The 24,228-nt window shown below is 47.2% G+C and overlaps 1 protein-coding gene across 1 annotated transcript in view; it reads left to right on the top strand.

The window, feature by feature from the left end:
* CCT5 (chaperonin containing TCP1 subunit 5) overlaps positions 1–24,228 on the top strand; it is a 147,724-nt gene that overhangs the window by 15,623 nt on the left and 107,873 nt on the right. The window contains exons 2-3 of the mRNA XM_040431690.1: positions 5,587–5,647; positions 23,749–23,913. Coding sequence (XP_040287624.1) covers positions 5,587–5,647; positions 23,749–23,913 — 226 coding nt within the window. The remainder of the gene's footprint in view (positions 1–5,586; positions 5,648–23,748; positions 23,914–24,228) is intronic.

Here is a 24,228-nt window from a genome sequence, read left to right as displayed (position 1 = left end):
AAGCCATATATCCATCAAGTTTAAAGGGTTTGGCCACTTTCTGGTTACTGTTGACCAATGTTATAGTAAGTGCCATATAATCATCTTACAAATATAGTCTTTGTTGAAATTCTGTGCCATTTTCTATATTTCATAATGCATGCCCTAGGGTTTCACCAGGTATCAAACTATCAATACCCAATCGATACTTTTAGACCCGGATCGATTCGATACTGGGATTTGCTATTTACTGATACTACACTGCGCAGCCTAGTACCTTTTAGAGTGACAAGTGCAGTGAGGAGGATTGTAGGGGCTGTGGCTACTGCCCCACTAATGAACATAATTTACCCCTAAATACAAATATAGGCTACAGGTGCCGGCCGTTTCACATACCCGGCATCAATAACGCCCATTTCTCTCTCTCCCCAGTATTGTACATTGTACTCTTTGGTGGCCACAGGGTCCCCACCCCTCCTCATTCCTCCTATTCATTGGTGATGCAGTGGCAGCCTCCGATCGATTACAATGGCAGTCAGAAAACTACTGAAGCCCTGGCTGTCATAGTAATTTCCCTGCTGCTTTGTGCACCAGGCAGCAGGGACAGTGTAAAATCCAATTCACCCTAAGGCCTCTTTCACACAGGCGTTCTGGATTTGCTCCACATGCAGTGCGAGAAAACCGCGTGAGTAGGCACGCAATTGCAGTCAGTTTTGACTGCGATTGTGTTCTGATGTTCAGTTTTTTTGTTTTGTTTTTTCACGCGAGTGCAATACATTTTGCATGTGCGTGAGAAAAAACTGAATGTGGTACCCAAACCTGGACTTCTTCACTGAAGTTTGGGTTAGGTGTTCATTTTCCCTTATAACATGGTTATAAAGGAAAATAATAGCATTCTTAATACAGAATGCCTAATAAAATGTTGCTTGAGGGGTTAAAAAATATATATTTACTCGCCCCATCCACTTGTTCGCGCAGCCAGCATAGTCGTCTTTCTTCATCTTTCAGGACCTGCAAAAGGACCCTAGTATACCCTCCTTGTTTACAATGTGTTTTGTGCTGTACACATCTAGGTCCTGTCCATAAAATGGCTGCTGATGGAGGGTCATGTGATGTGTCATCTAATCAAGTACACGGCACCTGCCATCTCTACTTGTTCTAGTGGGAGTTTAGTGCAGGTACAGTGTTTGAATAGGACACACTCAACTGGAGGTGATTTGCCTGGTCACATGACCCTCCATCAGCGGCCATTTTATGGACAGGACCTCTGTGTGGACTGCACAGTAGATTTGCATAGCAAGGGGACATGGCTTCTCACATATAGCAAAAGGCACAGAATATCCACAAAGGGTCAAATGTATTAAGACCAGCGTTTTAGATGCTTGTCTTAATAAACCCCTAAGCTGGCGGTGGTCCCGCCAAAGTTATAAACCACCGCGGCTTCTAAATGTAAGACAGCTTCTTATCTGTCTTGGTGCTTCCGTGGTGTTTCTCTCCATGCCTCCGCACTGCCAAAAAATAGAACATGTTCTATTTTGCGGTGCGGACAGATCACGGACCCAAATTGCGGTCCCCAATGCACGGAACGGCTGTGTGCATGAGGCCTCACATTTAGACCTTTTTCTACACTTGAAACAGGCTTAGAAAATAGTGAGTAAGATGGTCCTGTCTTCTTCTCCGCCCACTTTTATTAGAGCTGGAGTGAGCAGGGAGAAGTCGCAGATTGCTATCTGCATCTGAAATATGCCTAATATAGGCATATTTCAGCTTCATAAATGACCCCCAAAGTCTATATTGGCTAGTGCCGTTTAGTCATCTTACATACTCGCTAATCACAAGTAGCCAGAAAGTGCCCAATCCCTTTAACAAAGGAATGGGAGGGAAGGAGAGTGAGAAGCCAGAATTCTATACATATTCATTAGCTTTAAAGGGAATCTGACACCAGCAACTTCTCTATCAAACTATTTGCATAGAAACATAGCTGTGGTTCTCCTGATTAATGTGCTGTTTTTGTTTTGTTGATCTGAGGCTTCATTCCCGAGTTAAACTTTTTTCCTATTATGCAAATTACTCATTTGGTGCAATAAGGGCCTCACTATTGCTCCCGTTTCACCGGAGCTTCTTTGCCATTATCTGGCCCTGTTAATGAAATCAGCAAGGGAGGGCTTGGCCACAAATTCTTTGTCTATCCTATAAGGCCTTTGCAGTTGACTACGTTTGTTTGGTTTTTCAGTCCACAAACAATGGATCTGCAAAATACAGATACCTTCCATATGACCGCTGCATTTTTCTTACACTTAGCTTTTTTCTTTAAAAAATAAAAATAAAAATCCTTGTCCTGACCAGAGTAGGACATGATCTATAATTTGCGGAATGGCCACATGGGTTTGCCATAAATTACACATGTGTGCATGGCACCATAGAAAAGAATGGTTCATTGTGTGATCTTCACAAAATGCATATAGCAAACAGATGAAAAATATGGTCGTGCACAGGCCCTAACTAGGCCCTCTGCCCCTTGTTTCAGTTTCCTCCTTTTTTTTCTTGTGTGGACCGTATGCGGAACCATTCATTTCAATGGATCCGCAAAATAAATGGAAGTTAGGCCTCATGCACACGAACGTTGTGTGCACCCGTGGCCGTTGTGCCGTGTTCCGTTTTTTTTTCGCGGACCCATTGACTTTCAATGGGTCCGTGGAAAAATCGTAAAATGCACAGTTTTGCAGCCGCATCAGTGTTTCCTGGCCGTGAAAAAAATATGACCTGTCCTATTTTTTTTCACGGCCAACGGTTCACGGACCCATTCAAGTCAATGGGTCCGTGAAAGAACACTGATGCACACAAGATTGGCATCCGTGGCCGTAGGTTAGTTTTTATACAGACGGATCCGAAGATCCGTCTGCATAAAAGCTTTTTCAAAGCTGAGTTTTCACTTCGTGAAAACTCAGAACCGACAGTATATTCTAACACAGAGGCGTTCCCATGGTGATGGGGACGCTTCTAGTTAGAATATACTAAAAGAACTGTGTACATGACTGCCCCCTGCTGCCTGGGAAGTGCTGCCAGGCAGCAGGGGGCAGCCCCCCCCCCCCCCCCCCCCCCCCCCCTGTAGTTAACACATTGGTGGCCAGTGCGGCCGGCCCCCCCCTCCCCTGTAGTTAACTCATTGGTGGCCAGTGGGCCCCCCCCCCCTCCCCTGTAGTTAACTCGTTGGTGGCCAGTGGGCCTTCTCCCCTCCCTCCCCCTCCTAATTAAAATCTCCCCCCTATCATTGGTGGAAGCGGTGTGTACCGATCGGAGTCCCAGTTTAATCGCTGGGGCTCCGATCGGTAACCATGGCAACCAGGACGCTACTGCAGTCCCGGTTGCCATGGTTACTTAGCAATTTGTAGAACCATTATACTTACCTGCGAGCTGCGATGGTCTGCGTCCGGTCGGGAGCTCCTCCTACTGGTAAGTGACATAACCTGTCACTTACCAGTAGGAGGAGCTCCCGGCCGGACCTGTCACTTACCAGTTTGAGGAGCTCCCGACCGGACGCAGACCATCGCAGCTCGCAGGTAAGTATAATGGTTCTACAAATTGCTGAGTAACCATGGCAACCGGGACTGCAGTAGCGTCCTGGTTGCCATGGTTACCGATCGGAGCCCCAGCAATTAAACTGGGACTCCGATCGGTACACTCCGCTGCCACCAATGATAGGGGGGAGATTTTAATTAGGAGGGGGAGGGAGGGGAGAAGGCCCACTGGCCACCAACTAATTAACTACAGGGGAGGGAGGGGGGCCGGCCGCACTGGCCACCAATGTGTTAACTACAGGGGGGGGGCTGCCCCCTGCTGCCTGGCAGCACCTGCCAGACAGCAGGGGGCAGTCATGTACACAGTTCTTTTAGTATATTCTAACCTGAAGCGTCCCCATCACCATGGGAACGCCTCTGTGTTAGAATATACTGTCGGATTTGAGTTTCACGATGTAACTCAAATCCGACAGTATATTCTAACATAGAGGCGTTCCCATGGTGATGGGGACGCTTCAAGTTAAAATATACCATCGGATTGGAGAAAACTCCGATCCGATGGTATATTAACTCCTGACTTTACATTGAAAGTCAATGGGGGACGGATCCGTTTGAAATTGCACCATATTGTGTCAACGTCAAACGGATCCGTCCCCATTGACTTGCATTGTAATTCAGGACGGATCCGTTTGGCTCCGCACGGCCTGGCGGACACCAAAACGACTTTTTTTTTTTTTTCATGTCCGTGGATCCTCCAAAAATCAAGGAAGACCCACGGACGAAAAAACGGTCACGGATCACGGCAAAATGGGACCCGTTTTTGCGGACCGCCAAAAAATACGGTCGTGTGCATGAGGCCTTACTGTGTGCATTCCATGTCCGTTCCACCAAAAAAATAGAACGTCCTATTGTCTGCATTATGGACAAGGATAGTACTGTTCTATTAGGGGCCAGCTGTTCCGTTCCTCAAAATACAGAGTGCACGCGGATGTAATCTGTATTTTTTGCAGATGTGTTTTTTGCAAACTGCAAAATACATTTGGTCGTGTGCAGGAGCTCTTATTCAGAGTTAGCTGTTAGTCACTAATAAGATGACCCCTGTTTACAGCTGAACTCAAAGAGCATTGGGGTTGTCAAGTTTCAGGGGGAAAAACTGGCCAGATCCTGGGACATGCCTGGGGGGGGGGGGGGGAAAAAACTATTACTGACCTAACAGAATCTGCAATGCAGTACTGGTTTTCCCAGCTGGGCTCTGTCAACCATGCCACAGCAGTGATGTCACGTCTACAACACATGACCTCTTCAGCCAATCATGGACCTCAAGCAGTGCACTACTGAGGCTGGTAATTTGCTGCAGTGGTCATGTGTGGTCAACGTGACATCACCACTGCAGTCTGGTCAATAGAGCCCAGTTGGGAAAACCTGAGCGGGACCTGCTAGGTAAATACAGTAGTAATATGTATTTTTGTTTTATTTCAGGCATGCCCCACCAGAAAAAGAAACCAGACACCCCTTTAAAAAAAAAAAAGCAAAAAAAAAACATTTTTGCTTATTCTTTTCCCGCAAAATTATATCAATCTGCAGTTTGCTTGAATATGCTATCCTGGCCATAACACGTCGTTCACCTAGTGCAGTGATGGCGAACCTATGGCAGAGGCGGCACTCAGAGCCCTCTCTGTGGGCACCCGCACTCTGGAAAAAGTCTATGGTGTACAATATGCCTTAGTATTTTCCTGCCATTCATCAGCGCAGGCGCACTATGAACAGCACTGACTGTGCACTGAATGTAGGCAGGCTATTATAGCTAAATAATAAAGTACATAGAGGATATACTATATTGGACTATAGTATTCAGGTTAAATTGCTTTGTTGGCACTTTGCAATAAATAAGTGGGATTTGGGTTGCAGTTTGGGCACTCTGCCTTTAAAAGGTTCGCCATCACTGACCTAGTGTAACTGTGCCCTAAATGCCATGTGAACATGCAGAGGTTATGATTTGCTAGCTTGATCATATCTGCATATGCCATGTTTTTAAAGGATGTCATATCTGTCCTAATTGCGTGTTGAATGATTTCCTTTTATATTTCAGTCTCACATTATGGCTGCTAAAGCTGTCGCGAACACTCTTAGGACTTCGTTAGGACCGAATGGTAAGAAAATAGTTTTGCTTCTCCTGTCATATGCTAAAACTAACAATACTGTAGAGAGTTTAGGTGACCAGGAAAACTAATTCAAGGGGTTTCTAAATGTTGGGACCTCCGCTGATTACGAGAGCAGGGGTCCTGTTAACACAAATGTGCATGTTGACATTCACTCTGAGATTGCTGGGGAGCGAATAGCACACATGCTCGACCTGCTTTTCTATTTGTGTTGATCCCTGTTATTGTGATTGGTCGGGGTACCAGCAGTTGGACTTCCACCAATCCAATTTTTATGCCTTATTCTGTGGATATGGAATAAGTTTGTATTGCAGGAAGTCTTCTTTAACCCTTTTGCTGTCAAGGGTGCTTGGACATTTTGCACATCTTATAGCCAGGACAGTTTTTACGTGTCCAAATAATACCCATACCTGGTACATTGTCAAAATGCCACTTAGCACTTAATACACACAGTCGTCTTCGTGCAACTTTGTGTCAGTGTAGTTTTTCATAGAAATTGCAAAATCATACACAACCTTGGGTCCAGGGGAATAGCTTACCCAAAGAACTTGTAGGAAAATGAAGTATGTGTCTCCAACATCTACAAAATTTGGGACTTCGGTATAATTTTACATGGCAATCTGCTTTAGGTGCCCTGAATTTAGGACATAGATCTGGATCCCTTTTTCCTATCTTAGGGTACTTTCACACTTGCATTAGAGGATTCCGGCAGGCAGTTCGGTTGCCTGCCGGATCCGGAAACCCATATGCAAACGGATAGTATTTGTTTGCGGATCCGGCTGACAAATGCATTGGAGTACCGGATCCGTCTCTCCGGTGTCATCCGGAAAAACTGATCCAGTATTTATTTTTTCCGTACGCCTCCCACAACGGCACTTCAGCAGGAGGGTACCCTGCCCCCAGGGACAGGAAACAACGTAGAAAGCAGAAGTTTAAATGCCTCCTCCCCATTACCTTCTCCAGTCGTTTCCTGTCCCTTGGGATGAGTGGAAAGCGTGCAGGCTCCCTCCTGCCAAAGTTCCATGCGCCCAGCCTGCGGTGAGTATTCTCTGCTTTGCAGGAGGGCTGTGGCAGAGCGGCGGACGCTGGGGGCGAGATACGGCTCCCACTGCGTGTTTGTGCCGTAAGTCCTGACTTCAGGCAGCCCCCGGACGGTGCGCGGGATCTCGCAAGATCCTGTCACGTGACGCGCCGGCAGGTCATGTGACCAGGAAATGATTCAAATTTGGCAGCGGGAAGCTGAAAAACGCCGCAGAGTGTCTCCAGCAGAGCAACAGTGAATTCCTCATCATGTCTCTGCAGCAGGAGAAGCCTTCTGATGCCCCTAAGGCCCCCAGTCCGGTAAGCCTCCTCCTCTGGAGTAGTTTTATTTTATGCTATCACCTGTGGGATTTTGTTTTCTTGTTTATCCTGGTGACGGTTACCCCACTCCTTCCCCCTACACTAAAGAGCCCCTGCTCTCTTTTTGTACTTTCAGAATAAAGAAACCGGAAGGAGTGGGGAATCTGCACAGAAGAAAAAATGTGCTATTTGCAAAAAGCATCTGGCAGCACTTAGCAAAAAACCTATCTGCCAAAAATTTATGGACAAAATAATGGCTGAAGATTCCCCTTTTCTAGTGGAAAATTTACGATCCATTATAAGAGAAGAAGTGAGTTCAGCAGTGGAAGCAAAAATGTTGTCCTTTTCCCAAAAACCTTCTACTTCTAAAATGGTCACGGAGCCCCAGATAGAATGGGATATGGAGGACGACTATTTTAATGATTCGTCTGACTCAGGATCCTCCTGATGAGGAGGTCAGCGGTCTGTTATGCTCAGTAGAAGACACTGACGGTCTCTTGAAAGCGATAAGATTAACTCTGAATATTGAGGAATCTAGACAGTCAGTCGGTTCAGGATCAGATCTTCAAAGGGCTGGCTGATAGGAAGAGGAGAGTGTTCCCCATCCATGACAGAATCCGAAAGCTTATACGGGACGAGTGGAAGGACCCAGAAAAAAGGGCCGGTACTTCAAAAATCTTTAAAAGGAAATATCCCTTTTAGCGAGGAAGATTCGGCTCTTTGGGATAAAACACCAAAGGTTGACGCCCCTGTTGCGCAAATTTCTAAAAAGGCAGCCTTGCCTTTTGAAGATGTTGGCTTATTAAAAGATGCTATGGATAAAAAGTGTGAATTCGTACTTAAAAAAACTTGGGAATACAATACTGCTATGTTGAGACCTAGCATAGCTGCCACCTATACGGCTAGCTCTGGCTCTCTCAGCTGGAGGAGCACCTGGTCTCTGACACCCCCAGACAGGATATTCTGGCCTCCTTGCCGGTTTTGAAACTGGCCTCTAACTTCCTGGCAGATGCGTCTGCCAATCTTGTAAAGTTATCAGCTAGGTCAGCGGCTCTTTCAAATATGGCAAGGCGGTCAGTCTGGTTACGCTCTTTGTCAGGCGATACCGCTTCAAAAAATAAACTCTGCAGTATCCCTTGTGAAGGAGATCGTCTTTTCGGTTCAGTCCTAGACTACGTTCTGGAAAAGGGCTCTGATTGAAAAAAGGGGTTTCCGCCAGAGTCCAGGTTCTTCCAACAGCATCGTTCCTTTTGCCCCCAAAGAAAGGGTAGACAGGACTGTAGAAAAAAGGATCCCTCTTGTTCTTGGCACTCCTCAAAGGGGAGAGGTAGGAATTTCCTCTTCCTCTCAGGATAAGTCTGCAAAACAGTCCTCCCAATGACGCCATGAGCCCGGTGATGCGGAGATTGAAAGAGTTTGTCCCTTCCTGGGAAAAGATCTCAAACTCAGCCTGGGTCCTAGACGTAATCCGTCAGGGATACCAGCTGGAATTTTGCACTCTCCCTCCAGACAGATTTGTATTAAACAAAAGATTGAAGTCGGATCACAATCTCCTAGAGTCTCAGATTTCTCTTTTGTTAGAAAAAAAGAGCGGTGGTTCCAGTTCCAGCAGACCAGGAAGGAAGGATTCTACTCCCCAATTTTTCTCGTAAAAAAACCCAATGGCTCCTTCAGAGCAATAATCAATCTAAGGCTCCTCAACAAGTATATAAAATACAAAAGGTTCAAAATGGAGATGGTAAGATCTACAGTGAAACTTTTAACACAGGACTGCTCCATGGTAACACTCGACCTGGCGGACGCATATTACCATGTTCCGATCCATCAGAAACATCAAAAATACCTACGTTTCACCATTTTCAAGGGAGAGCGTCTTCTCCAGTTTCAGGTGTTACCTTTTGGCCTGGCCTCAGCACCCAGAGTGTTCACAAAGATTATTGCAGAAATCTCAGCTTTTTTCCACCAGGAGGGGATAAACTTCATACCTGATTTGGACGATTTTCTCATTACAGCAGCCTCCCAGACTCAGTTGCAGTTACAGGTGAAGTTCGTCCTGGAGACCTTAAGATCCCTAGGTTGGAAACTAAATCTAGAAAAATCGCATCACCCAGCCGAAAGATGATCTTTCTAGGTATTCTTCTGGATTCCAGCCAAATGACCTATTTTCTTCCAGAACAAAAGATCCGGGACATCAAGTCCAAAGATTTCTGTCTTTTCACGCCAGAGAAAGGTCACGTTCCGAAGGATTATGAAAATTCTGGGACTCATGACTTTGACGATTCCTGCGGTGAGATGGGCCCAGGCTCACGGGAGACCACTTCAAGAATTCATGCTAAAACAGTGGAACAAAAGCATCTTCTCCCTGGAAAAGGCAGTTACCTTACCTCCAGGGGTCAAACTCTCCTTGCGGTGGTGGCTGAACGAAAGCAACTTAGTCAAGGGGGTCCCTTGGATGCTCTCCAATCAGATAGTGGTAACAACGGGGAGCCCATTGTCCGGGTCAGTTGTTACAGGGGTCCTGGGATGCAGAGACCCTTCCCCTTTCTTCAAACGCCAAAGAGCTTCTGACCGTGTTTTTGGCCCTAAAAGCCCTGGCTCTAGTCATCCGAGGACAAAACTTAAAAATCCTCTCCGACAACTCCACCACGGTGGTATATCAAGCAGGGGGGCACAAGAAGCAGTTCCCTTTGTCAGATAGCATCTCAGATCTTTTCTTGGGCAGAGTCAAACATCCAGTCCATAACCGTGGTCAAACATCCAGTCCATAACCGCGGGTAAAGGGGGGCGAGAACACACTGGCAGACTTCCTGGGCAGGAAGAGAATTTGGCCAGGGGAGTGGAGCCTCAAAAAAGCGGTGTTCCAGAACATTTGCAGCAGATGGGGAGTCCCAAGAATAGACCTCTTTGCTTCCCAAAAGAACAAACAGGTGGACCTTTACTATTCTCTCTTGGCGAAGGACCTCCTGGTGAGAGTGGAGGCCTTAGCGGGTCCATGGCCATTGGGTCTGCTCTATGCGTTTCCTCCTTTCTAGGTCATACCAAAGGTTCTGGCAAAAATAATAGAGGAACGAGCCCATGTCATCTTAGTGGCACCATACTGGCCCAAAAGGCCTTGGTTCTCCCTCCTGAACCTCTCCAAGGGGGACTTCTGGACCCTTCCTCAGTCTCCGGACCTCCTCCATCAGGGCCCAGCCTGGCATCCGGCAATCAGCCAACTAAAATTGACAGCATGGAATTTGAGCGCTCCATTTTGAAGTCCAAGGGCTTCTCGGATGCAGTTATCTCCACCCTGCTCTCTAGCAGAAAGCAAGTAACTTCCGATATCTACTGGAGAACTTGGAAAACCTTCCTTTCATTTGCCAAGGAATCCTGGAATCCCACTCTTCCCCCAGATATGACGGTAATTCTAGACTTCCTTCAGAAGGGGCTAGATAGAGGTCTTCGTGTCAGTACAATAAAGGTCCAGATTTCAGCCCTTAGTGCCTTCCTGGATATGAGATTGGCAGATTTGTGGTCAAAAGGTTCATAAAGGGAGCCAGCAGACTTCATCCAGTTATTAGATCTACGGTTCCGCCTTGGGACCTTTAATTTGGTCCTTTCCGTCCTTATGGACCATCCCTTTGAACCTCCTGGAGTCAATCCCCCTCAGGTTGCTGTCCTTTAAATCCGCTTTTATTATAGCTATCACCTCAGCCAGGAGAGTGGGGGAGATCCACGCTCTTTCATGCAGACCTCCATACCTAACCATCCTTGACGACAGAATTATATTGAGACATGAACCCTCCTTCTTACCAAAGGTTTTCTCCAAATTCCACTGCCAACAGGAGATTTCCTTACCCACCTTCTGCGCAGGGGCAAAATCTTCAAAAGAAAGACGTTTCCACCATCTGGATGTACTCAGATGTATACTTGGCTATCTGGAAGCCACAAAAGGACTGCGAAAATCCGACAGTCTTCTGGTCCAGTATGCAGGCCAAAATAGGGGGCAGGCAGCATCAAAAATTACTATAGCCCGCTGGATAAGAATGACCATTGCAATGGCCTATACAGTTAAGGGTCTTACTCCTCCAGAGGGTTTAAAAGCCCATTCAACCAGAGCGATTTCCACCTCCTGGGCAGAATCTGCCTCCGCCTCCTTGTCTCAGATCTGCCAGGCTGCTACATGGTCAAATCCTTCCACCTTTTTCAACCACTATAGGTTGGACATTCAGTCCAATTCGGATTTGTCATTCAGACGAAAAGTCCTTTCAACGGCAGTCTCTCTCCCTCCCCCCCCCACGCACAGCATGTCTGCTCCCCTGGAAGCTCCTGAGTCCCGGAAGCCTGTGGATCCTGCTGCCCAGAGTCTTTCCCGTACATAATAATATTAAAATGTTGGTTAATGAGGGAGGCGCATGCGCGCGGCTTGCAGAAAGGTCATGCTTCCGTGAGCTCCGCTCATTGACTTCACCCTGATCTTAGCGCCTTTTATCGGGCTCCATCACGCCTCAAACTCGATGCAGGGAACCCCGAAGATGACCCGCACTAAGGGAAGGTCGAGAATTCCGGGTACTCCCGTCCCATCGCAGACTTTGCCGTAGATCTTCCGACAGACCAGACCAACTGTCATGGCGGACGCAACGCCGGCTCCCGCCAGCCCTGAATCCTCGGATGGAGGTGAGCCCTCTCCAGACAGAGTTGTCCACGGCTCAGGTCAGGAAGATCTATACAAGAACATAGCTGCTTTGTTTAAGGTGGAATTGTCACAAGCCGTCTCTGAATTTTCCCGCCAAATACAAGACTTGGGTAACAGAGTCTCTGATTTAGAGATGAGAGCGGATGACATGTCCGACGCCTTGGGCCGTGACAAGGAGGACATTAACAGTCATTCAACCCAGCTTTCAGAGCTGGAACTTAAAATAGAGGACCTCGAGAACAGGTCCAGGAGGGGGTAACCTACGGGTCAGAGGCCTCCCTGAAACGTACAATGATTTGCAATCCACCCTCACCACCTTGTTTGCAGCTCTATTACCGCAAGCGGACTCCAATCTCCTAAAGATGGATAGAGTGCATAGGGCACTGGGGAAGCCACGTTCTGCGGATCTCCCGAGGGACATTATCCTTAAATTTCATCACCCGGAGATGAGAGATAAAATGTTGGCTTCTGCAAGGGAAATAACTACCTTACCTGGTCTGCCGGAGTCGGTCCACCTCTACGCGGACCTTGCACCATCTACTCTTCGCAGACGCCGCGAGATGAGGCCAGTCACACAGGCCTTGCAAAAGGCGCAAATCCGGTACCGATGGGGATTTCCCTTCAACCTGTCGTTTCAATTGAACTCACGCCTGCACACGGTCCACTCGCCGGTTGAAGGTCTGGATGCATTACAACGGGCAGGGATCCCATGCGAATACCAAGCTCCACCTTCTTCCTCGCCGAAACCGCAGAGACCAGCGAGAGTCTGGACCAAGGTTCCTCCCGCCTCTGGAGGCCCGAGCGGAGCGAGGATCTCTTGAACTCGCCATCTTACCTGGTTTAATGTCGGTAATGGCCAGACTTTCTTTGGCGTGTCGCTTCGGGGACTCTTGTTAATTAACCTCAAAATTGTATGAGGCCAGTTTCATTAATGCAGGGTCTCGATGATACGGTTTATCATGCTGTCCCTGATCTTGGGGTTCTGTGAGATAGTAAGACTAGCCTATGTGAGGCTATCCTTCTACTCGCATATCCCTTCTACTATTGCCCTTTGTTCTCTCTCTCTCTCTCTCTGTCTGTCTCTGTCTCTGTCTCTGTCTCTGTCTCTGTCTCTGTCTCTGTCTCTGTCTCTGTCTCTGTCTCTCTCTCCCCAAATTCAATTAAGCTTTATTGGCAGGACCAGATACATGTTAGCATTGCCAAAGCAGTTGAGTTTGCATGGGGAAGGGGGTAATATATAGGGGAATGGACAAAGGTCTGTGGAAGTGCTCAGTTTCTCATGTCCCTCTCAGTCTGTGACACGCTGTCACATATTGGGCAGCTCTCTTCACCATTGGCTCCTCTTCTCCCAGTAGAATTTGGAGTTTCCTCTTCTCTTCTGTAGAATTGAAGTCCGGGATGAGAGCGGAGAGTCTCTGGAAGTGAGTGTCCCTCACTGATGAGTACTTGGGGCAATGTAGCAGGAAGTGTTCCTCATCCTCCGGGACCCCCTGGTCACATTGCTGGCACAGTCTCCTCTCCCTGGGCTTGTAGGTTTGTCTGTGCCGCCCTAATTCCATTTCCAGGCTGTGGGCGCTCAGTCTGTACAAGCTCATTGTCTGTCTGTCTTTGGGGTCTTGTAGCACCTCCAGGTACGGGGCCAGTTTGTAGTCTCTCTGCAGTGACTGGTAAATCAATAGTTTTTTGGAGTTTGTTATTTCGTATCTCCATTCTCCAACATGTTTTACTTTGTAGTTATAAATTATGATTTTTATTTGAGATTTTGTCAGGCCGCATTGTTGAGAGTTTAAGTTGTTGCAGGCCACACGGCTTGGACTGGTTCTTACTGTCCAGTAAGGCTTTATGGTGGTAGGAGTTGGGACTGCTGTTTTGTAGGTGGTCCCAGTATGATAGCGCCCTCTTCTGTACTGCGAGAAGTAAGGGAAATCTGCCCAACTCGGACCGGCAAGCACTGTTGGAGGTGCTCCGATGGACTTGGAGGAGGTGCTTGCAAAATTCCAGATGGAATGTTTCTGTTGGGCTGGGGTCCCATTTGGATTGGTCTGGGTAGGTGACAGGACCCCAAACTTCACTGCCATAAAGAAGAATTGGGGCGATGACGCTGTCAAATATTCTGAGCCAGACTCTCACGGGTGGTTTTAGGTGGTACAGCCGCCTCCTGATGGCATAGTAGGCTCTGCATGCCTTGTCTTTTAGTGCCTCTATGGCTGGCTTGAAGCTTCCTGATTGGGTAATGTCTAGGCCGAGGTATGTGTAGCTGTTAGTTTCATCCACAGTGCAGTTGTTTATTGTGAAGGAAGGGCTTTTTGTTTGTTTTGTATTTTTCTTTTGGAACACCATGGTTTTTGTTTTGCTCGAGTTGATTGGTAGTGCCCATGTGGCGCTGTATTTCTCCAGAACTTCCAGGCTGTCTTGTAGGCCTTTCTCTGTTGGTGACAGAAGTAGGAGGTCATCCGCATACAGCAGGAACTTCACCTCGGTGTCATGTAGGGTCAGTCCTGGTGCTGGGGAGGATTCTAGAGCTGCCGCCAGTCCATTGATGTAGATGTTGAAGAGGGTTGGACTTAGGCTGCAGCCCTGTCTGACTCCTCGGGCCTGCCGGAAGGGTTCAGTTCTTTTCCCATTCACCTTTACGCTGCAGCTGTTCTCAGTGTATGAACTCTTGATGACGTTGTATGTTTTCCCTCCTATTCCGCTCTCCAATAGTTTGAGGAACAGGCCTGGGTGCCACACTGAGTCAAATGCCTTCTTAAAGTCCACAAAGCAGGCGAATATCTTCCCATGTTTTGTATGGTGGACATGGTTCTTGATGAGGCTGTGCAGGGTGTATATGTGGTCTGTAGTGCGATGGTTTGGCATGAACCCCGCCTGACTTTTGCTGAGGACATTGTGTTGTGTCAGGAAGTTGAGGATCCGTTTGTTGAGGATACTGTTGAATAGCTTCCCTAGTGTGCTGCTGACACATATCCCCCTGTAGTTGGATGGATCATACTGGTCTCCACTCTTATGGATGGGTGTTATGAGGCCTTGGTTCCATACTGTAGGGTAGTAACCAGCACTCAGGACCAGATTGAACAGTTTACACATTGCAGCGTGTACCTCTGGGGAGCCGTGTTTAATCATCTCCGGCAGGATTCCATCCATCCCACTGCATTTTTTGGTTTGCAGGTTTTGGATTTTCTCCCCAATTTCTTGTGGTGTAATCGGTACATCTAGGGGCTTCTGGAAGTCCTTAATTTTTTCCTCCATGTCATTTAGTCTTTTGATTCTCTCTCTCTCTCTCTCTCTCTCTCTCTCTCTCTCTCTCTCTCTCTCTCTCTCTCTCTCTCTCTCTCTCTCTCTCTCTCTCTCTTTCTTTCTCTCTCTCTCTCTCTCTCTCTCTCTCTGTCTGTCTGTCTCTCTCTCTCTCTCTCTCTCTCTCTGTGTCTCTGTCTGTCTCTGTCTCTCTCTCTCTCTCTCTCTCTCTCTCTGTGTCTCTGTCTGTCTCTGTCTGTCTCTCTCTCTGTGTCTCTGTCTGTCTCTCTCTCTGTGTCTCTGTCTGTCTCTGTCTGTCTCTCTCTCTGTGTCTCTGTCTGTCTCTCTCTCTGTGTCTCTGTCTGTCTCTCTCTCTGTCTCTCTCTCTGTGTCTCTCTCTGTGTCTCTCTCTGTGTCTCTCTTTTTTTCCCCCCCCCCCCCCCCATGGGGGGTTTAATTTTAGCCGTTTAAGGCCTCTTTCACACTTGCGTTGTCCGGATCCGTCGTGTACTCCATTTGCCCGGAAGTGCCCGCCGGATCCGTAACACCGCAAGTGAACTGAAAGCATTTGAAGACTGATCTGTCTTCAAAATGCGTTCGGTGTTACTATGGCACCCAGGACGCTATTAAAGTCCTGGTTGCCATAGTAGTAGTGGGGAGCAGTATACTTACCGTGCGTGCAGCTCCCGGGGCGCTCCAGAATGACGTCAGGGCTCCCCATGCGCATGGATGACGTGATCCATGCGATCACGTCATCCATGCGCGTGGGGCGCCCTGACGTCACTCTGAAGCGCCCCGGGAGCCGCACGGATGGTAAGTATACTGCTCCCTCTCCCCACTACACTTTACCATGGCAAACAGGACTTTAGTGTCCTGGCAGCCATGGTAACCATTCAGAAAAAGCTAAACGTCTGATCCGGCAATGCGCCGAAACGCCGTTTAGCTTAAGACCGGATCCGGATTAATGCCTTTCAATGGCCATTAATTCCGGATCCGGCCTTGCGGCAAGTGTTCAGGATTTTTGGCCGGAGCAAAGCGCAGCATGCTGCGGTATTTTCTCCGGCCAAAAAACGTCCCGTTCCGGAACTGAAGACATCCTGATGCATCCTGAACGGATTTCTCTCCATTCAGAATGCATGGGGATAATCCTGATCAGGATTCTTCCGGCATAGAGCCCCGACGACGGAACTCTATGCCGGAACAGAACAACGCAAGTGTGAAAAAGCCCTAATCTTGTTGCACTAAAAAATGTATCCCTTTTAGGTAATTACTCAATTAGTTCTATTTGTCATCTGTGTATAATTCTGCCCAGTTTTCTCCCTACTTTCCTCACTAACCCCAGCCCTCACTAAATCCCCACTGTCCCCTCTTATATCCCACTCTCTATCTACACCCTTATTAGTATAACTCCCCCACCCACCCGTCTAACCATTTTTTCCCCCAGGGCAGTTGTACCCTCCCCATTAAGGTGCATCCAATCTCTACTGTAGAGCCTGTAACCGACAGAAGTCGGTCTAGTTTTCCATGAACCCAAACCCTTGCTTCATGCACCAGCTTCTGAGCCACTTATTTAACTCCATAAGCTGCCGTTGTCTCTCTGGTGACGCTCGTGGCACTGGTAGTATTTCTGAAAACACTACTTTGGAGGTCCTGAACTTGAGCTTCTCTCCTAGTTCCCTAAAAATCAATTTTAAGGACCTTCCATTAGTGCCAATGTGTACCATGACCGCCGGGTCTTCCCCAGCCCCACCCAACAATCTGTCAATCCAATCCACAATATGACGAACCCAAGCACCCGGAAGGCAACACACTGTTCGGTAATCACTGTCTCGGCGACAGATGACCCTGTCTGTCCTCCTAATAATAGAGTCCCCTACCACCAGCATCTGTCTAACCTTTGCTGCACACCTTTTCCCATCCTTCTTGCAGGGGGCATCCTCCTGGTTGCTAGGAGAAACACCCTGCTGCAGTGGTGCTGGCCCGGGGCTTTCATCAGTAATATCAGCCAAACAGGCATATTTACTAGGGCGTTCCAGCTCAGGACTAGCCTCCCTGGCACTTTTCCTTCTGCCCCTTCTTCGTATATTAACCCAACTCCTGACCTGATAGTCCTGATCTTGCCCTCCTCCTCCTACCTCCATTTCACTGACCCCAGTCAGTGCCTGCACAGTGAGGTCTAAGCCTATCTCCAGGTCTGCAATGCTCCTAAGTATTTCAAGCTGCTTATTTAGATCCAAGATCTGGACTTCCAAATATGCAACATGATTGCATCAGGTGCATATGTACTCACCCTCGAAAGGCTCTTCCAGGCACGCATACATTGCACAGGACACACACTTAGGGTCCATTCACACGTCCGTTGTTTCTTTCCTGATCTGTTCCGTTTTTTTGCGGACCAGATCTGGACCCATACATTTTCAATGGGTCCTGAAAAAAATCGGACAGCTCAATGTCTGATTTTTTTTTTTTTTCAGGACCCATTGAAAATGAATAGGTCCAGATCTGTTCCGCAAAAAACAGAACCGATCAGGAAAGAAACAACGGACGTGTGAATGGACCCTTAGGGTGCATTCACACGTCAGTATTTTTACCTTTCCAGATAAACCTTCCTGTTTTTTGCAGATCCGAAAATCTGGATGACATGAGGATGCTTTTAGCATGTCTTGTGCATTTTTTACGGATCTATTGACTAGAATGGGATGACGGAACGCAAAATCGGACAAATAGTAGGACGGGGTATATTTTTTTCCAGGAGCCGAATAACGGAACCCACGGTACGGAATCGAATCACGGAATCGGAGAGCACCATGAGTGCTATCCGAATATTTGCGGATTCCATTGAAAATGAATGGATCCGCATAACGTTCCGTTTTTTTAATCGGAACGGATGTGTGAATTGACCCTTAGTATCATTATCCATTGAGCACATGTTTAAATGGGGATGAACAGTAAAGAAGAAAAAACAGTAAATGAGTTAGAATTAAACCCTGTCTGCTTTAGTTGGAGGAGTAGCTAGAATCAAGCCAACAAATACACAAGGAAAATCTATCAAACGTTAGTTTCTTGCTCCTTGTCTTAAACTCTGGTTCTTTAAACTCCACTTATTCACAAGCCCACTTAATACAGCAAGGCAAGGTAGAGCGAGAGAGCCACGGAAAGGGCAAGCTATGCTATTTCTGAGATGGGGAAACGGCATAGCTTGCTGTGCTACGCTGTTTCCGTAGCTCTCGTCCACAGCAATGTCCACTGTCATGTTTCCTGAGGTTCTACAATGCCCAGACAGTAGAAAAACCCCACAAATGACCCCATTTCGGAAAGTAGACACCCTAAGGTATTCGCTGATAAGCATATTGAGTTCATAGAACTTTTTATTTTTTGTCACAAGTTAGCGGAAAATGATTTTATATTTATTTTTTCTTACAAAGTCTCATATTCCACTAACTTGTGACAAAAAATAAAAAGTTCCATGAACTCACTATGCCCATCACGAAATACCTGGGGGTGTCTTCTTTCCAAAATGGGGTCACTTGTGGGGTAGTTATACTGCCCTGGTATTTTAGGGGCCCGAATGTGTGAGAAGTAGTTTGAAATCAAAATCTGTAAAAAATGGCCGTTGAAATCCGAAAGGTGCTCTTTGGAATGTGGGCCCCTTTGCCCACCTAGGCTGCAAAAAAGTGTCACACATGTGGTATTGCCGTACTCAGGAGAAGTTGGGGAATGTGTTTTGGGGTGTCATTTTACATATACCCATGCTGGGTGAGATAAATATCTCGGCAAAAGACAACTTTTCCCTTTTTTTTTTTTTTTTTTTTTTTTTTTTTTTTTTTTACAAAGTTGCCATTTGACCAAGATATTTCTCTCACCCAGCATGGGTATATGTAAAATGACACCCCAAAACACATTCCCCAACTTCTCCTGAGTACGGCGATACCACATGTGTGACACTTTTTTGCAGCCTAGATGCGCAAAGGGGCCCAAATTCCTTTTAGGAGGGTATTTTTAGACATTTGGATCCCAGACTTCTCACGCTTTAGGGCCCCTAAAAAGCCAGGGCAGTATAAATACCTGACATGTGACCCCATTTTGGAAAGACGACACCCCAAGGTATTCAATAAGGGGCATGCCGAGTTCATAGAAAATGTCTCCCAGTCTCCCTTTCCACTAACTTGAGACAAAAATTTCAATCTTTCATGGACTCAATATGCCCCTCAGCGAATACCTTGGGGTGTCTTCTTTCCAAAATGGTGTTATTTGTGGGGTGTTTGTACTGCCCTGGCATTTGGCATTTGAGGGTATCCGCAATCATTACATGTATGGCCAGCATTAGGAGTTTCTGCTATTCTCCTTATATTGAGCATACGGGTAATGAGATTTTTTATTTATTTTTCCGTTCAGCCTCTGGGCTGAAAGAAAAAATGAACGGCATAGATTTCTTCATTCGCATCGATCAATGTGGATGAAAAAATCTCTGCCAAAAAAAAGAGGGGAAAGGCGTCTGCCAGGACATAGGAGCTTTGCCCAACATCCATACCCACTTAGCCCGTATGCCCTGGCAAACCCGATGTCTCCATTCACATCAATCAATGTGGATGAATAAATCATTGCCGGGATTTTTTATTAATTTTTTTATATATACAAAGTGTTTGCCAAAGCATATGAACATCGCCGCCTCCTCAGCTCAAATGCCTCGGCAAACGTATCTTTTACTGCTGAGGAGAAATCTCGTCTTGCAGCGCCGCATACACCGACTTTTGTGTAATCTGACAGCAGCGCAATGCTTCTGTCAGAATGCACATCAGTGCTGTAGCTAGTCGATCGGTTGGTCCAACTGGAAGGTAAAAAAAAAAGAAAAAAACAGGCCGCAACGCAATAAATTTATTAACTTTATAATAACTTTTGAACAGAACATATAAACTTTATTTAACTTTTTGAACTGAACGTTAACTTTTTTGCTTACTGGTGTTTTTTTTTTTTTACCTTTTATAGGACAAACCTCTCCTTCCCCATGGGACAATGTGAAAAGCGCAAATCGCCCAAAGATGTGGCGAAGTACATTATGCACTTTATCCCAGGTGAAAGGAGAGGTTTGCCTCAGCTGTGAGTGAAAGGGCCCTAATAGCCCTGTGTACCTGTCCTGTGAGATGCAATCCCTATGCTAAGTGTACCTGTGTGTGGTACTTCCGGAAACACTCTCCAAAGCATAGGGCATGGTGGTCAGGGCAGTCAGGACAGAAATAGCGGGTGTCACGCCTAATCCACTCCTGCTACAGACACGACATCTTTTTTCGGGGTGAAGGTTGGGTTGAGGTACCGGCAACGACACTGGGGAAATGTCGCTCGTGTAGACGGCTAACTACACTGGTGGATGGGGCCAAGGAACCTCCTGGATACAGGAGGTTCTCGATGATCTCTTCCTGAAATTTGAGGAAGGATCCTGTTCTCCCAGCCTTACTGTAGAGAACAAAACTATTATATGCAGCCAATTGAATTAAATTTACAGACACCTTCTTATACCAGCGTCTGGTGCGTCAGGAAACTAAATACGGAGACAACATCTGGTCATTGAAGTCCACCCCTCCCATGAGCAAATTATAGTCGTGGACACAGAGGGGCTTTTCAATGACACTGGTTCCTCGCTCAATTTGTATTGTCGTGTCTGCGTGAATGGAGGAGAGCATGTAAACGTCACGCTTGTCTCTCCATTTCACCACGAGCAGTTCTTCGTTACACAAGGCAGCCCTCTCTCCCCTTGCAAGACAGGTGGTAACGAGCCATTGGGGGAAGCCCGCGCGACTAGTTCGCGCGGTGCCACAGCAGCCAATCTGTTCTAGGAACAAATGCCTGTAGAGGGCCACACTTGTGTAGAAACTGTCCACATAAAGATGGTACCCCTTGCCAAATAAGGGTGACACCAAGTCCCAGACTGTCTTCCCACTGCTCCCCAGGTAGTCAGGGCAATCGACCGGCTCCAGGGTCTGATCTTTTCCCTCATAAATCCGAAATTTGTGGGTATAGCCTGTGGCCCTTTTACAGAGCTTATACAATTTGACCCCATACCGGGCGCGCTTGCTTGGGATGTATTGTTTGAAGCCAAGGCGCCCGGTAAAATGTATTATGGACTCGTCTACGCAGATGTTTTGCTCAGGGGTATACAAATCTGCAAATTTATGGTTGAAGTGGTCTATGAGGGGCCGAATTTTGTGGAGCCGGTCAAAAGCTGGGTGGCCTCTGGGACGGGAGGTGGTGTTGTCGCTAAAGTGCAGGAAACGCAGGATGGCCTCAAATCGTGCCCTGGACATAGCAGCAGAGAACATGGGCATGTGATGAATCGGGTTCGTAGACCAATATGACCGCAATTCATGCTTTTTGGTTAGAACCAAGTTGAGGAGAAGGCCCAGAAAAATTTTAATTTCGGAAACTTGGACTGGTTTCCACCGGAAAGGCTGGGCATAAAAGCTTCCCGGGTTGGCGGATATAAATTGAGTGGCATACCGATTAGTTTCTGCCACGACTAAGTCCAAGAGCTCCGCAGTCAAGAACAGCTCAAAAAATCGCAGGGCCAAACCGATCTGAGCTGTCTCAACCCGAACTCCAGACTGGGCGGTGAAAGGGGGAAGTAATGGTGCAGCTGAAGTTGGGGACTGCCAATCAGGATTTGCCAGCACCTCAGGGACTCTAGGGGGTCTACGGGCCTGTCTGTGCGGTGGCTGCGACGGGGTAACTATTGCACGTGCCACCGTACCAGCTTCAACTGCCCTTCTGGTGCTCGCCACTTCACCATGTTGTACGGCAGTGCTGGTACTAGGTCCAGGGAGGGCTGCGCTGCTGGTGTATGCCTCACCACGTGATCCGACAGCGCCAGCCCCACTGTACTGCCCTTGAAGCGGATCCTGCGCAACCTGTGGTCTAGCGACACGGGGCGGGTACGCCTGGTGCTATCAGGGACCTCAACCTCCTCGTCCGAACTTTGGGTCAGACTGCCACTGCTTTCTACAGGTTCATATTCTGACTCGTCAGATGAGGGTTCCTATTCCTCATCCGACTGGGTCAGAAGCCTGTAGACCTCTTCAGAAGAATACCCCCTGTTTGACATTTGGACTACTAAATTTAGGAGTATTCCCTGAGACTACCCAAGAAAAAAAGCAAGCCTGTCTTACAAATGGGAGGCTAGCGAAGTACCGGAGGCCGCTGCGATTGATGATAAAAATATCAAAACTGATTTTTTTTTTTATCGCCGCAGCGCTTGGAAAGTGATTGTGCAGTGATCAAAAAAATATATATTTTTTGTCACTGCGGCGGGGCGGGCGTGGGTGAACGCACGTGTGGGCGACCGATCAGGCCCGTTTTGGGTGGAGGGCGAACTAAGGTGACACTATTACTATTATAGATCTGACGGTGATCAGTTTTGATCGCTTACAGATACTATAAAAGTACCAATGCTGATTAGCGATACGCTAATCAGCGACTGCGGTGGGCTGGGCTCTAACTGACGCTAACTACCTAACCAAGGGGCCTAAACTATCCTAAAACCTAACAGTCAATACTAGTGAAAAAAGTGACAGTTTACACTGATCACTTTTTTTCCTTTCATTGACAGGGGTGATCAAGGGGTTAATTGGGGTGATGGGGGGTGATCTGGGGCTAAGTGTAGTGTTGGTGGGTACTCACAGTGATGTCTGCTCCTCTGCTGGAACCAACCGACGAAAAGGACCAGCAGAGGAGCAGAGAAGCCATTTAACACATCATATTTACAAATATAATGTGTTAACTGGCTTCTGATTCGTTTTTTTTAAAAATCACCAGCTTGCCAGCCACGATCATTGGCTGGCAAGCTGATGACATGACCCCCCTCTAACTTTTGCCGGCCCGCGATGCGCATGCGCGGCCGTCTAAGCGCGTCGTCTCTCGAGATGACGCAAATATGTGTGACTGTGCCTGCAGCTGCCGCCTCCGGAACGCGATCCTGCGTTAGATGGTCCGGAGGCGGTTAAAGAGGACCTTTCGATCCAAACATTGTGAACTAAGTATCATGACACATACAGCGGCGCCCAGGGATCTCACTGCACTTACCATTATCCCTGGGCGCCGCTCGGTTCTCATGTTATGTCCTCCGGTATGTTCGGGGACTTGGTTATAGTAGAAGGAGACTGCCCTTGTTCTCCTGGGCATCTCCTTCTCCTAGGCTGTAGCGCTGGCCAATCGCAGTGCAGAGCTCACAGCCTGGGTGAAAAAACCTCCCAGGCTGGTGAGCTCTGCGCTGTGATTGGCCAGCGCTACAGCCTAGGAGAAGGAGACGCCCAGCAGAACAAGGGCAGTCTCCTCCTACTATAACCAAGTCCCCGAACATACCGGAGGACATAACATGAGAACGGAGCGGCGCCCAGGGATAATGGTAAGTGCAGTGAGATCCCCGGGCGCCGCTCTCCATGTCTGTATCCTTAGTTCACATTGTCATAATCGGTGAAAGGTCCTCTTTAAACATCACAGGAGCTTCCTGCTTTTTTGTAAGTGTGATTTATCCCCTTCCCATAGTGGGAAGTAAGGTCAATGCATACAGTACTGGCAGAAATGCATCTAGCTAACATTTTTGAAAACTCAGGTAATCTTTTAAGGGGTGATACTGAAATTGGTGTACAGCATGTCATATTTGTCAGGGAAGATGTAGGAGCTTGAATGTACCCTAAGAAGTTTCATGGAACATTGCTGAGAGTCAAATATGATACATAATTCAACAAAATATAAGGCATACACTCAATCAGTCCTGTTTTTGTATTTCCCTTCCACACATGAATGGAATTTTATAAAACAATATTTTCATTAAATAATTTTGCTATTATTCCAGGACTTGATAAGATGATGGTTGATCAGGATGGTCAAGTCACCATAACAAATGATGGGGCAACTATCCTTGGTATGATGGATGTTGATCATCAGATTGCAAAATTGATGGTTGAGTTGTCAAAGTCTCAAGATGATGAGATTGGTGATGGGACAACAGGAGTGGTTGGTAAGTTGATTCATTCACATAATTTATTGTGTAACGGTAACTTGTTGGCTTCCCTGATTGACCATTTTTGTTCCCTTTTGTGCTTGGGTGGGATTTAGGAGCAGAAACAGCATGGATATCATGGAACTCATCTCTGGCACTGCTAGATGTGCACCATTCAGTTCTGTTACACAAGTGACGGACAGCTGAATTCAGCTGGTCTGCCCCTACGGCATATGAGTGTATTTATTTTATGCACTCATATAGCGCTGATCTATTCTGCAGCGCTTTACAGACATTAGCATCAAGCTGTCCCCAATGGGGCTCACAATCTAA

Source organism: Bufo bufo, chromosome 5, assembly GCF_905171765.1.
Source record: "Bufo bufo chromosome 5, aBufBuf1.1, whole genome shotgun sequence".
In the NCBI taxonomy this organism is placed as follows: domain Eukaryota; kingdom Metazoa; phylum Chordata; class Amphibia; order Anura; family Bufonidae; genus Bufo; species Bufo bufo.
The sequence above is the reverse complement of the archived record's forward strand: the minus strand, read 5'-3'. Positions and strand labels throughout refer to the sequence as shown.